This window comes from Pterocles gutturalis, unplaced genomic scaffold, assembly GCF_000699245.1.
Source record: "Pterocles gutturalis isolate BGI_N339 unplaced genomic scaffold, ASM69924v1 scaffold18385, whole genome shotgun sequence".
NCBI classification, from domain to species: Eukaryota; Metazoa; Chordata; class Aves; order Pterocliformes; family Pteroclidae; genus Pterocles; species Pterocles gutturalis.
This window is the reverse complement of record NW_010146227.1, coordinates 13,379-28,660: the sequence shown is the minus strand read 5'-3', so window position 1 is coordinate 28,660 and position 15,282 is coordinate 13,379. Positions and strand designations below refer to the sequence as shown.

Below are 15,282 nucleotides of genomic sequence, written 5' to 3'. Positions count from 1 at the left end.
AGTGTTCTAGAACTGACACAGGGAAATGGCAGCTATACCTCTGAGGATTTTTATATTTCATATATTCCCGACCTGTGTATTCAGGCCATTGCATTGTATCACCTCCCTGGCTGTGACAGTGTCAGTACACCAACGTGTGGATAAAGGCGGTGGGCATCTTCAGAAGAGGCAGTGCTCCCTGATAGCAGACACCAGTGTGAGATGGCTGATCAATTGGTATTGGTCTTATTGGTATTTGCGGGACCAGCCTCAGGTCTGATTTCATACTGTCTGGAGGAATCTCAACAGCATGGAGAAACTACTAACCAGAGAAATCTTCACGTAGCTCTTGAGTTGTGCAAGTAGTTCCTGGAGAAAATAATTCCTTTTAATTATTCTGCATAAAATATACTAGCAACTGCAAGCAAAGCTAGAAGAAAAGGGTTTATTTGTTTCTGTGCCGTATTCGGAGTTGACTTTGCCGTGGGTCTGAGGAACACTGTGCAGTTTTGGAAGGTATGCTTAGGAGTACATGGGAACTGTTTTTAGGGCGATACTCTCTGATACTGTGTTGTTTAGTCTAAATTAGCAAAATACAAGTATCTGTATGCCCAACCATTCTTACATTTGCCTCAAAACTGTGAGTTGTTTTTTGAAGCTTCCTTTTCTTAACACACAGATAGTTTTAGGGCTCTGATGCAACATCCTGATGGAAACAGCAGCCTGCATAGTTTCCAGAAACATAGATTGGCGTTAAGAAGAGTCTAAATACTTCAACCTTTGTCTTTGCTCTATATATTAATAAAAGTGCCTTTCATGTATAGTGCCTCAGCTATTCAAAAAGAAGAAAAAAACCCCCTGCCCTGAAGTGTTCCCACTATTCCAGCCTTGAGAGACAGAAATTGGAAACAAATTACTTCTGAACATAACCTAAAAGTCATTAAAAGTAATTCTGAATACTTTTACTGCTAGAAGCATGAAGGTGGTATATCAGACTATGTAAAAGTTGGTGTCTCTGCATAGTACTATGTTTTTCATGTAGCAAAGATGCAAAAGCTTAGGGAGAAAAATAAAAGCTGTTGCAGTATTTGCTGTTTGTCAAGTAATTACAGCAAGAGACTGGTTGACTAGTGGTTTGGCAGTAGATATAATATAAAGCTTTTTACCCTTTTGTATTCAGTTTGAACTCAGACTAATACTAGCTTTTTGTTTGTGAATTTGTGGCTTTCTTTTTCTCACAGGATTTTGCATTCCTTTTATTTTCTGTACTAGACAGTATTTCCTCCATATCCTCTTTGTTCTCAAGCCCTATTCCATTATATCCCCTGCTCTTTCTCATATTTTTTGACTCATTTGCTGCCTGGATGAGATCCAGCACAGATTAAGTGTGACCCAAAGATGTATAAATACAAATACGCTGATGAGGATGTGATGTATTCCCTTTGGTCAAGTGGTCATGGGGCCAAGGCATCCTCATTAGGGAGGTGGGCGCTCTCTGCTGCTGGGACAGCCAGCCAGGGACTGGTTTTTGGCTGCTGGTGCATCAAGCAGGTGTACTCCTGGGCAGCACGCTGTGGGGACCTGCTTTACAGGAGATCCAAAAGCTCCTTCATGGCCAGTTGCACATTAACTTCTCCATGCTTGACAGTTTCTTCCTTATTCTGGAAACCAAGGGTTATATTTAGAAACAAGAAGTCGGTTATTTCTTTGTACGTCATTAGTGTGGGTAGTTGACATTATCTTTCTACTTAAGCAACTGCTTTCTCAATCTTTAAGTCTCGACTGAGCATTTTGCCGCACTTACACTTCAGTTATGCACTGTCTTGGACCACAGAGAGTGAGCAGAGACGGTATTGCAAGTCCTACCACAGTCCTCAAGGCTGGTGCTCAGGCTGGCAGTTCTAGAATCAAAGAGCTGAACAGGACAAAAAACAGGATCAGCCCCCTCAACCTCTGAACCTGGGCAGAATGTAATTCCTGGGATTTGGCTCATAAAAGAATCAGTCAAACACTTCCTTTGACACTGATATATTGGAGCTTAGTTTCAAAGCCGTGAGAATCCCAGCACAGCTGTGTGTCCTAAAGAAATACAGAAAAGAACCCGGTTGTTTTGTAATCGCAAGATGTGCACTTGGGTATGGGAGTGGTTCTGTTACCCTTTTCTACATTGTTTTTGTGTTTGTGTCAACAAGTAGCATAGAACTGCTTCAATATGTTTCTAAATTGTATCAATCTCTCTCTCTCTGGTATATCAACATTAACCAGGTTTCTGTCTAAGTATTTAACTAGTTATGAGAACTAGGTAAGCGGTGGCATTCTGTAATTCAGAAGTGACACAGAGGAATGGCTGTACAGGTTTTCTGGCCCCCTTTCCAAGTGAGGTCTTTCAAGCAACACAGATAGGAGGTAAATCCCATCTGCTGTTGCACACAGTGTATGTGCAATCTGGGAAGGCTGGATTTCCACAATACTGTTATTTTGTGCACTCAAGGTCGGCAGCAAAACAAATAACTCCCAGTTTGTGTGATGTGGGTGAAGAAAAACCCTGAACAAAACCCATCCAGAGGCTGCGTTCATTCTAAGCAGCATTCGTGGCAGGGTCTCTCTCTTTTAGGGGGGACTGGAAAGGTTTCCCTTCTGCCATCCTAACCTGTGTGCCTGAGATTCGATGCTGATGGCCAGAGGTGCTGAGCGAGCAGGAAAAAGCTGTCTGTCTTAAGGTTTACCAGTAGCATTAATGCAGCAAAGTTCCTCTCTGATGAACAATGACACTTACTCTAAAGTCCCGTACGCTAGCATATCCCTTCTGTTATGAGAGGGTGCACGTGCTTGCTGAGAGCTCTGCGTCCACAGTACTTGTAGTAGTTTGACATTTAGAAGTAGGATATATGTGCAGTGGGTTTTTCCCAGGAAGTTATTAGTGTATTCTGTCAGTTTCAGAGAACTGGGTGAAATTTCTGGCTCTCTGTGTTTCTCTGGTTTTTGGAGAAGAGGATGTTGACGTAAGGGAGACTTCACATATCTGTGCAAAACTTGAAGGGAGTCTTGGTAATGGCTATTGAGATAGGGGGGATTATCCTGTGTTTAAATAAAAAATGGTGATAAGTTGGTCAAGAATTTTGCTCCCAAGTGTGCTCTGGACCATCGCTGTGACATTGGCAGTCTTGCATGATACCACTGCCTTGATTTCCCTAGCTATTAATATATAGATTGTCATATAATTGGATGATGATGAGTTTCAGTAATATTTGGAAACATGCTCTGATAAAAAGTGCAATCTTGAGGGCTTTTAATTAATGAAAGTAGAGGCTTAAAATCTAAAGATATTCTGAGGTGGTTTGGTTTTTTTTTTCAGAATAAATGTTCTCTTTTTCTAAATAAAAACACAGTGGTATGTGTACCTGCAGTTTCTCTGTATGTCCCAGCTGGTCCCAGGGTTGGGTCTGGAGAATAAATGCAGCAGCCAAACCATGGCATGTTGGGAATAATCAGGTTGCTTACGAATGTGCAAAGCCCCCTTCACAGTGATGCCAACGCATAAACGTGCTCCTCCAGCATAGCCAAATAACGCGAGCCGAGTTCTACCTTTTTTCACATAAAGGGCTTTATCCTGTAAACAAATACAAGTCTCTTGATTGGAGGGATAAAAAAACTGCCCATGCAGCTCTCTCATGCGTAACTTTCTATCCTGCTGGGTAATTTTAAAAATAGCATTTCCATTCTATCCATCCCAAAGTCCAAGACACTTTCCTTGTGTTGCCTGGATGCAATGACAATCAGTGAAAACACTGAATTGATTGGTCACCAGCTGGAACAGCTCCAAACTGTGAATTTAACTGGGGAGGGAGCTGAGCCCTGCTGCCTGTTCCGTGAATATCCTTTGCTCTTGAGACCTATCCCCGCCCTGTCTCCATCCTTTACCATGAGCCTGCGGTAGACTGCAGCCTATCCCTCCGCCCAGGAATTCCAGGACATGGCTAATCTGGGAGCTCTCAATGGAGATAATCAGAAATAGCTGTGGCAGCAGGCAGTACGGTCATTAGCAATTCTGCACCAGGGCTCCAGGCAGGAAGGAGCTGTGCTGCTGGCTTGGACACGGAGGGGAGCTGCTTCCTCCCCCTCTCTCCCTCCCTCTTTCCCCAGAGTATCTGTGTGGTCCTTGGAGCTGTGCTGCTGCATCTTCACTCTCGCAGCCTTGGGAATGAAGGAACACAGCCCAGTCTGTTTCTTCTCAGTGGCATTCAGCGGTGGTGTCGTTTGTGTGAGGTGGTGAGAAAACTGATGGAAGTGTTAGTTGTGTAGCTTTCAGCAGGTGAGCATAACAAGTATAAGTTATACTGAAGAGCAGAGAAGAGATCTATAGCAAAAATAAGAAATCATCAAACTCTTAGGGGATTATTACAATGAGGAGAACTAGTTAGTTCCTGGTCTTGCTGCATAATCCACCTCTGCCTCTCCAGAAATAACTAACACTTGTTTAGCCTACTCGCTGAATATGGCAGTGATGTAAATTACGGAAGTACCACTCACATTTGACAGATATCTCTGTCACCATTACCTCATCTGTGAAATGGCCCAGAGATAGCCATAAAATTGCGTCTGCTTGTATCAGCTGTCATTTGTCCTGGATGTTTGTGTAATAAAAAGCCTGCTCCCTGTCAACTCAGCATTATACATCCTCTCTCTCTCGCTCTCTAATTCAAGTGGAAGCTGGTGGGCAAAGTGATAAATTAAGACCCAAAATAAGGAGTGTACAAACCCGTTGTCTTACTAGCCTTTAGTGAGGCCTTTGAAGGTGACTTTCAGTAATGAGAATGTTGGTGATGTGTATTCACAGATCCATTTTAGGTTGGCTTTACAGTTTACTCTGAATGATGTGTCTGAGACAACTCCTGTCAGATGAGCTTGTTTTGAGCACAGAACTTCAGAGAGCATCATGCTAGCTATTCTTGCAAATCTGGCTCAATGAAGAAAATTGGACATGCCTGACTTCTTGGTATTTTCTCAGAACTCTGGCTTTTGAGAGATTAAAATAGTTGGGAGGTGAAAAATCTTTATGTAGGATGCATGACAATAAGCTTGTTAAATTTCCTCTTTTTAAATGTCCCTGTTCAATTCACTACTGTCATCAATTGATATTCCGATGCTTTTGCAAAAAAATATAGTAATAAGCTCTCTGTTAAATGTCTTGTCTGTGCTAAGAAATCTCATGAATTCACACTTACTGAAGCAAATGACAAGTGGTAAATCCAAGGCAACACCTGTGGCAGTGATGGAGCAAGGAACAAACAGACCTAGGAATGTGATGGGAAAATCGGGTTACTTTATAAAAAAGGAAAGTAGTAAATGGGATAACCTTTAAAGAGCTGGCACCAATTCCTTATTTCCCTGTGCTGTAATTACATAATTTAACAGCAGTTTCATGTAGCATTTTTTATTATCTGAGCTATGTTATTTCATACACGAGTAATCAGCAATAAGATATGTGGCTGGTAGAAGCATTAAAAATATGGATGATGGGGACAGAAACACAAAGTTTCAAAGAAAGGTTAAAACAATTCTTATGGAGACTGCAGCTGCCTGAACCATTTGAACTAGGGATATTAATACAGCCTGGAGGATAGAAGGTCATTTGGCTTCTTTCCCAATCTTCGCTAGCTGCTTAATCTTTACACAACAAGTGGTATTGCTGTTCCACAAGTTATTCTGGATTCTTTTTTTAATCAAGAGGCATTACTTTATTGTGTATTCCATTTGAAAGAAAAAGATTTGTAAGAATTCAGAAAGGTTCCTGGCAGTAGATTGACTAAATGTGATATGTAAATCACTTTAGACTTGCAGCTCCCTGTTGAAAATAGCTGTGTGCAATTGTCCAAGTCATCTGGGTGCACCCTGTAATTACAGAAGAATCCAGGCAGTCTGTAATATCAGGCATTCGTGCCTTTCATCCCTGTTAACTGGACCTGACCACACTTCTAATTCACCCGTATTTCCAGTAGATTGCCCAGATGTTTCATACCTTTGCTGGAGCATTTTAGATGAACTGGAGTGTTTTCTTGGCTCAGAAGCTTAGGTCATGCTAAGAGGAACTCTTCTTCACTTGGATTACTTCTTAGGAAGTATTTAGGACCTGCCTATCCAGAGCTTGAAGCTTATATGCTTCCTTTGATAGAACTTCTTTGGCTGAAGCCCGCTAGCGTGTCTCCAACCAATTAGGGTGTAATAAATCCAAATTAGATTTGCAGTTTCGTGCAGCTGCTGTTAAAGATGGATAGGTGTAGGTAGTCTTTGGAAGTTGCCTTTCAAGGTACCTTGATCAGATTTTACATTAGAAAGATCAGAGTTCAGATTTGCAGAGATGTGGCTCATGAAAAGGCGGTTCCTCTTCAGACATCTGTGTCTAAATGAAACCACATAAAAACACTGAGCTGGAAGGCTTTTGGTCTGTGGAGGAGATGTGGGTCTCCAGCTAGCGATAAGCAGCAAGAATTGCAGAAAAATGAGCTGGTTAGGGGAGAACTGCTATTAAAAACAAAGCAATTCCCTTTGGTTCATTCAATATATTTATTTTAAATAGTTTTGTCTTCAGTATTTCAGTTTCTATTCTGTATGGGCTGAACCTCAATCACCAGCCACTCTGGCATGTTCCCAGTGTGCTGTTCTGTACCAGTGACTTCTGAGAGGCGGGAGGACACGGTGGATGCTGAGGCGGGAGGGTGGGAAGGGGGATGCTAAGGTCATATTTCTTGCAGGCTTTCTTCCACAGAATTCTAGGCTAGTTTCAAGCTGATTCACATCTATAATTTATAATTCTGGGTCTTATAGGGAAAATTATGACTCAGAGAGCCATTGCTGTGGGCACAGTAACATCTGCTTAGGAGGAATATCTTGTGTCAGTATTTTAACGTACTCAGGCTGTAATGAAGAGGGTATGATGTCATTGTTGCTTTTTACTGAAGACCTGGAGTCAAAGATCTAGTGAAATCTAATGGGGTGGTTGTTCTTTCCTCAGATAAACAAGAAATTGTTTTTAGTGAGAACAGATCACACAGATTTCCCTGTGTGTCTTTTCTCTGGTTCTCATAGTGCTCTGTTATCTGCAAGCAAAGGTCCTGTTCCTGGGGTGGGGGGCTAAGGTTAATGACTTCCAGGTGTTTAGTGTCTTAGACTTGGTCTGCCACTAATATCACAGATAATACATTTGCTCTCTAACATTGCCTGGATTTTTTTTTTACTTTGTTTAATGTCAGGTATTTTAATATTTATGAAATAGAAATGAACCATAGTGGAACCATTTGGAACTTCCAGAAAACTCTCCTTGCTGGTGTGCTTCCAGATCCCTATCTCTTAGTATTCCCAGTGCATGTGTAGTAGTTCACTCACGAGCTTTCATTTGAAGTGAATGAACTACTCACTGACAAGAAGCCTGGGAACTACACTGGAATTAGTTTAGTCTGGACACCCCTATGGTCTACACAGTCCTCTACCTCCATCCCAGCAGACTTTGTCCCCTCACATGCTCCTTTTTGCCACTCCACACAGGGTACGTAAAGATGGTTATGTCATCATGCTATAAGGAAGATGCTATGAAAACACCCCTCTTCTGTCCTGAGTTTCATGTTCTTTCAAGAGTTCAGCTACACCACCCCCACTTCCCGAACCATTTTCTTAGCAGCACCATGGGACACCCAGGTCAAGTGCTGCGTAACATGGGTATGGTATGTCTGCTCCAAAAGAAGGGAGTAGCCCTGAGCGCTGCGACCGAAGCTACTCGGCACCCGTTGACCCATGAGCCAGGGTTAATCTCTGGTGCAGATGTCTTGATCAGTGTGGATCCACTGATGGCATGCTAAAGACAGACGTTGAGGTACTAGTGACCATGAGACATACTGTGACCATAAGATGGGAAAGTTTTCACCCTGCCTAAGGAGCACTACAACTCAGCTTGATCTGCAGGCCCTATGCCATTCTCGTATTTCTCCCCACATTCGTTCTGCGTACACTCTGATGGTACATCTTCCTCCTAAAGGGTGCCTTCCTATGTAGGTTAACTTGTAGGTCTCATGAGAAGCCACATGCAGTTTTTCAGAGCTTGGGCTGGGGTTTCTGCTGTAAGCAAACTGGGAGACAGAGAAATCACCAAACTCTCCATCCTGCAGCTTGGAAATGTACATTAACAACCAACATGTGCACAAATAGCTCCCATGTATTCACGGACTGTGTGTTGAGTAAGAGTGAGGTGTGGCAGAAAGACTGAGACGGGTTCCACTGCCAAAATAACCAAGCAAAGTGAATCGTTTCCAAGGTGTTCATTCCCTAAATTGTTTTCTTTTTTTTCTTTTTTTTTCTTTTTTTTTTTCCCTTGGCTTCAGTGGAGCCAGAGATCTTCCAAGAAATAAGAGTGCCTCTATTTTGACTTAATTCCTTGTGGTGTGGTATAGTGGGGAGGTATTAGAAGTAAAGCTGCAGTGTAACAAAACGTAGAAGATCACTTTTTGTTTACCGTGTCCTTATATCCCAAACTGAAAAGTAGTTAACAAAGTAGTTAACAAAGGATCCAAGATGAAATGCTAAGATGAAATATACCATGTATGAAATGGAAATGCATTTGTTTAGAAGAAAAAAAAAAAACTGCAATTCACTGATGCTTGTTGGATGTGAAAATGGCAACGAAGTGGTTTTGAGAATGTCTAAGTGTTTGTTGTTCCACTGCTCACTGAACAGTTGAGCTGAACCTTTGAACATTCATTTGGGGTTTGCATTTAGGACAGAAATTCGGTTTTGTGCTTGTTTTCTCTGTTGATCATGACATGCTATGTTGCAGTAGATTTCATCTGTGGTTTAAATATTGTCAGCAGAACCACCTCCTTGAACTTTTGCTTTTTTGTAAGACTTGGATCCAAAAATAACTGAAGATGACTGGCTGAACAGTGCTGTTGGAGATGTGAGGATTTTTGGACCTAGTTCTGATTTTATTGTAGACATTACCATTTCTTATCTCTAGGTGTTGTTAGATGAGAGGAAGAGAAGGGTTCTAAGTGTGGCTAGAACTATAAAGATGAGTAAAATTATCAGACTGATGCTGGGCTGGTGAAATACTATAAGAAGGAACAGTTCTGTATCTCTCACGTCTCTCTTGTAATACCATCATGAAAATGAGGATGGGATATGGGACTTGCCCGTTTGTCTAGTCCTGTTGCTTAACTAAGGCTTTGCTTGTTCCTGTTTCCATGGCCTTTGGCGGAGGGGGGATGACCTTCATTTTCCATTTCTATCATACAATATAAAATGAGAATATCGGCATTTGATAGTAGGCTATTTGCTGATAAAATATATTGGCCTCAGTAAAAACACTTCCATAATTTGGCAGTCAGTCCTTTCCCACTAACTGCGGATTGATAAATAGTAAGTGGCTTGTTTGAAACATCAAGAAAGCAGAGTAATCCAGCTTCAGCCAATTCCATAACACAAATTTGGACTTATATGGTGTGACTTTATGGATTAGGCAAAGCAAAGACAGCTTTCAGAGCAAAATATTTTTTTCTTGTGGTGGTATTCAACCACTACGTCGCTTTTCTTTTATCTGCATTGACGGATGTTAATAGAGCAAAATACAATGTGGTGGCTGGTGCAGTGCAGTAATGTCTGCTGCTGATGGCTGCTTTCTGAGCCCATTAAATCTGTAGATTTATTACCACCAAAGTATTTTAACCTGAAATATTCTGTACCGCTTCAATTTGAGTCATGTTTGGTTATGGACATTTATTACTAATCTGAAATCCTGTCTGACTGGACAAAGTCCATCTTGGACAACTAATCAGTGAGGCATCGTAAGTGAAGAGCATATGCTAAAATAATTCCTGTCTGCATTTTAGTGCGTCTGCATTAGCTTTTATTTGAGAGATGCAGTAAAAGCTTTGTCTTTGGGGAATCTTGAAAGAAACCGGAAAATAGCTGAACAAAGAAAATGAAGTGGCAGAGAGTCTGAGCTGGAGTTCAGCACACAGGAAGCTGCGGCTGGTGAGAATTATTTGAGGGTGGCACCACACCTGCCGTAGTGTGAGACATGGTGCAGCACCATCACGTCCTGGAGCCTTCCACGCTTCAGCAGCTGTGACTTTTCTAAGCAAAATCACTTAGTTCACTGTTTTGTTTTTAGCTGGTATTTGGAACTGCAGCTGCTACTACAGCAGCAAAACTTGGCCAGGAGAATTCCTCAGTGCGCTGGTATGGCCAGTCAGTGCAAACAAGAGCATCAGGAAGGTCACCGTGTTCACAGGATCAGAACTGAGCCACAAGTGTATGTTTAACTACAGCTGTGCCTCGCAAGGGAAGCCTGTGAAGAACCCCAAGTGCAGTCTGTACCCCCAGCAATCTTTGTATTTTAAAGGAGTTCTTTACAGATTGGATGACTTTAGAATGTTGGTTTCTATAATTGCTCCAATCCACCTGTTCTGAACTTCAGTCCAGCCAGTAAATAGTTAAAAAGTCCCTCAGTTGTCATGAGTAGGGAAACTGGGTTCCCTCTGTGCACCTGAGTGCACCCTTGTAATAAGGTATGTGACTAGCAAAGAGGAATCCTACTGTCTAGCGAAAAAGGGAGGGAAGATGTTTTTTGACCATTTAAACTCATGACTGTATTAGGCGATTTTATTCCAAGTGTTTCCATTTCACTGCCCTTGTGCTGGAGCTGGCAGTGGTGGGAATGTTGCCACAGACAAGTCAGAGATTTTTCTAGCTCAGCTCTGGGGTTTCAGTTGGATGTTTATGCCCCCTGAAACATTGCTTCTTCGAGCAGACTCAGCCTTGTTGTCATGCTAGGAAATGTGTGAAGACAAGATTTAAAGGTTTCTGTTTGTTCTGTGCCATAAAGATCTTGTATTGTACTTGTTAGCAGTGACCCAGCCACACTGATTTGTCAGTGACAATGGCAGCAGGAGGGTGAAACCTCTGTTCTGAACTACTTATGGCTTATTTTGTGAATTAGGGTAGATGATTAAATTCTATATCTCGGACTTCCCATTTTTTATCTGCCTTTTGTTAAGCACTCTGTGATGTGCAGATGGAAGATGCTGCATTGATAAAGAAGTTGAGAATGCAGACATGCACTCATGCCAGTGACTGCAAACTGGGCACGTCTGCCTGCCTCTGGGAACGCTGCCCACTCAGCCATTGCTGTTGCCAAGTTTGAGCCTCCCCCTCACATACAAATAAGCACGTTCTTTATTTAGTGCTTGAAGGACTATGTTAGTACTTCATCAGTTTGATATCACTTTTGATAAGGGGCTAAATCAAGTCATAATTGTTAATTACGCATTCTCATCAAAGCATGTATATGCTGTGTAATATCAGAAAGATAACAGTGATCAAATACACTGATTACGATGCCGCCTCATTCTACAAATCCCTCCCTCTGTTACACATCCTGAGATGAGGAAGCATGTAATCAATTACAAAAAACCATTTTAAAATAATGACTTCTTTTGGAGGTGCTGGAGAAATAATATTTCTGCCATTCTGTAATTGAAAGGGACTGGATAAAGTCCTTCCTCTTGCCAGCTCAGGAAGATTGCAGCTGTAGTGTGTGCTGCACGTGGTGTTTCTCACCTTCTAGAAAGCACTGCAGAGAGTCTCTCTGGTTGGGGCCTGGTGTGAAAAACATTTAACTCCTTAATAATCCCTTACCCAGGACTTTGGAACTTGCTGTCCCGCTTGACATGAAAAAGAAGGGGAGAATGGAAAATGTAAACCTATGTTCCTTTAATACTCTGAGTTTTTATTTCACAACTGCATAAAAACTATTGTTTTGAGGTTTTTTGTTGTGTAGCACTGTTCAGGAATGGTTCATGTTTCCTCTTACAGAATATTGATATTACCAACTTCAGCAGCAGCTGGAGTGATGGGCTGGCCTTCTGTGCTCTCCTGCACACGTATTTGCCTGCACATATTCCTTATCAGGAGCTCAACAGCCAGGATAAAGTAAGTTTTGTTCTAAGCAATTTGCAGAATTCACAGTGAACATTATCCATTTTGATAGATATGTGGTGGAGACACAGTGTTGCAAGATCTTGATCTTGATTCATACAAAATAAGTAGATGGGAGAAGCAGGAAGAAACAAGTGTCATTTTAGAACTTGCAAAGCAAACAGACTGGATGAAAAGGGGAAGGAAACCAACAATGAGATCCTAGAGAGAAATGTCAGGACTACTGGATAAATAGGGACAAGTTGCCTGAGTCCAGTGAATGCTGCAGATAAACATGAAGACAGCATCTCTTTTGAAAGGCTGAATCATTTCTGAACTCCTCTGAGTTAGGCAGCACACATTACAGTGCTGGATCAGTAGGCAGACAGATCATTCATTGAACTACTTGGACAGCAATTTAGCTAAAAGTCAGCCCATGTCTGCACATTCCAGCTATGTTATTAAGACCTTCACAAAGGGGAGGAACCTGGATTTTCTTCAGACAGCTAGTTTCTGTTACAATAAGAATTATTCTGTATGCCTTATACATTAGTTAATGCCTCTTCAAAAACCTTTCACTCAAAGGGAGAACCTCAGCGGGGTTTTTTTACCCAGTTGTAATCTATTTCATAAGAACCTCTTTGTCAAAAACAGAGGTATGTAGCTTGGGCAAAAGTAGATGAGCTATTCAAAGACAAAGAACTTTTTTGTGGGTATACCTTACTAATACAAAAAGTGTCTATGTGTGTTGACTCTAGTGTTTTTCAGTTTTTAAATATACCTGCTCATTTAAACTTACTGATTAATCAGATACAAGGTAGGATTCAGGAATCATACTTTGATTATAATCTTTTTGAACCTTTGTTTTATTTTTACAGAAGAGAAATCTCCTGTTAGCATTTCAAGCTGCTGAAAGTGTAGGCATCAAACCCAGCCTGGTGAGTACTCTGCTTTTAGCAAGGGAGGATCTGCTGCGTGCACTGTTCCAAAGTCTTTGTTGCCATGTGGTCGTCAGTCTGCTTGCACTGAAAATGTTCACATAGTGCTAAGGAAGGCTGCACTAGCATCTCTGAAAGTTCATAGTGTTAGGAGAACTTCTAGAAGGAATTTGTAGAATCCTAGAATTAATATAACTTGAATCATTTCTAGTATTGAAATGAGAGTATTGGAAGTCTATTCCAAATTATTCCTATTTTCGTGGGCACAATTGCCTGTTAGATAATTTTGTTTCCTTTTGCTTTAGTGTTTTAAGAAACAGAAGGAGGATTTACTTGTTAAACTGTTTAAAAAGCCTTCTCTAAAATCATCAATATGATGACAAGAAAGAGATGTTTAATATGAAGGAAAAATATTATGGGGTTCATGAGCTAAATACAGAACCAAAGACATGCAAAGAAGCAGCAATTTAAGTCAAATGAAGTTACATAGAGAATTGATCTTTGATTTCAGATGGAAGAAATATATTCAGGATGTAAAATACATATGGCTGTTCAACTAGTTTGCTAATGAGTTTCAGAATTGCACTAGACCAGTAGATTATTCCTGTAGACCTTCATATTGTATGTGGCTTTAAGGAGCTCTGGAGCAGAAGCAGTAGTAGTGTTCAACAGCCACTCAGAGGACCCAGTGATGTTCCCTATGGTGGTGCTTGACTAAGTTTTGACAACGTGTCTGTTGTATGCAGGAGCTCAGTGAGATGATGTACACAGACCGGCCAGACTGGCAGAGTGTGATGCAGTACGTCGCCCAGATTTACAAGTATTTTGAGACCTGAGATGCAGAGCAAGAGGTGGACAGAAGTGGGGAAGAAGACAAAGAATGCTCCAGATGCACTCGATCACTTTAAAAATCCCCTTGCTCCTCTTCCACAACCAGCCTAAGCTCTTTTTGAAAGAAAGCTCATCCATCATTTTAGTTACATCTAAGACTGCAAAATATCCATCGTCTGTCTATATGAACTAAATTCATCTGTAGTTTTATTCCCACATGGAAATTGCAAAGCAGTTTTGAACACGCGTGGGATATTTCTGAAGAAGATCCCTTGTGCTGAACAATGTTTGCCTCAAACCAGACTCCACCAACAGGAGACCAGCTACAAAATGAAGTTCTAAACCAGTATGGACTATGCTGACACTTAAGGGAGGCTGGGATATTAATATCAATACAAAAGCTCACAAAAATGCTCTTCTTGCCAAAACATGCTTAACTCATCCCAAATACATGTTGTTTTCTTGCCTCCATGTTTTATGAAACATCATGACAGATGCACGTAGGCATGGAGAACCTTAACCTGAGTTATGGTCACGCATCTGACCCAGTGAGTGGACAGGTTTTCTTGTCATAGGTCAACCAGCAGGACAATAACAGGATCACTTGTAACTCAGAAATCACGCTCTGTTCCATCATCAGTTATGAAAGAACTCCAAAAGATCCTGTTAGGGACTGGGACTTCATTTCAGATCAAACAGAAGTAATCTCTTCAAGGAAAAATAGCTTTATTACTACAACTTCGTTACTTGATTACTGCGGGAAGCCAGAGCTCGGTTTCCCAGCTGACTGTGCAGGCACAGTTACCACAGGAATATCACAAATGCAGGTTACCAGCTTTAGTTTGCAGGGTGCCAGTGAGCAGGTGGTGACTGTCCAAGCAATACAGTGACATCTCAGTAGTTCATGTTTTTGTGGATTGAGTGGGGTAACTTCTTTCTTCTGTGTTGATTCTGTGTAATCAGCACAGATAGATAATTGCTGTGTAGAGGCATGAATCTTGGGACAGCCTGTGCCCTGTGCAATAAAATGTAGTCCACAGGGCACTGATACATGCTTGGAAGTGATGTTACCCTGTAAAGGAGCACAGCAATTGATTGATACCAGTCAAGTTACAAAGAATGTAACTGGAGCCCTTCTCTGTGTCATGGAAATCTCAAAGGCGCCAGAGAACAGCTTTCCAGCTCAACAGTACTGTTCATAAAATGTCTGAAAGATACTGTTTAGTTTCCATTATACCGTTTCTCTTATTTCACCTCATGAAGTTAAATTTTCTGCCTGTCTCCAAGGGTAGCAGGATCCAACAGGCTGCTTCATTTGTTCTAGGAGCAGGTCTTGGAGAGGATGCTTTGTACAGGACCTCGGAGAAGGCTGCCTAGCTGCTTTAGATTATGGTGGTAGCAGAAAGTTGTTTAGTTAGCATGTTTAACCCTGAGGCCAGACTTGATGCTTTGTGAACATTAATTATAGGGAGCTAGGGATCATGTGTCTCTTACAAAAAATGGTAGTGCATGCGTGCTGCTCTTAACTCCTCAAAAAAAAGCTCATAAAATAGAAACAAGGGATTTCATT

General features: G+C 41.4%; 1 protein-coding gene across 1 annotated transcript in view; it reads left to right on the top strand.

The window, feature by feature from the left end:
• The window catches only part of SPECC1 (sperm antigen with calponin homology and coiled-coil domains 1), a 70,011-nt gene extending 56,037 nt beyond the window's left edge, over window positions 1-13,974 (top strand). The window contains exons 12-14 of the mRNA XM_010085669.1: window positions 11,842-11,958; window positions 12,822-12,881; window positions 13,628-13,974. Coding sequence (XP_010083971.1) covers window positions 11,842-11,958; window positions 12,822-12,881; window positions 13,628-13,717 — 267 coding nt within the window. The 3' untranslated portion in view covers window positions 13,718-13,974. The remainder of the gene's footprint in view (window positions 1-11,841; window positions 11,959-12,821; window positions 12,882-13,627) is intronic.
• The last annotated feature ends 1,308 nt before the right edge of the window (window positions 13,975-15,282 follow it).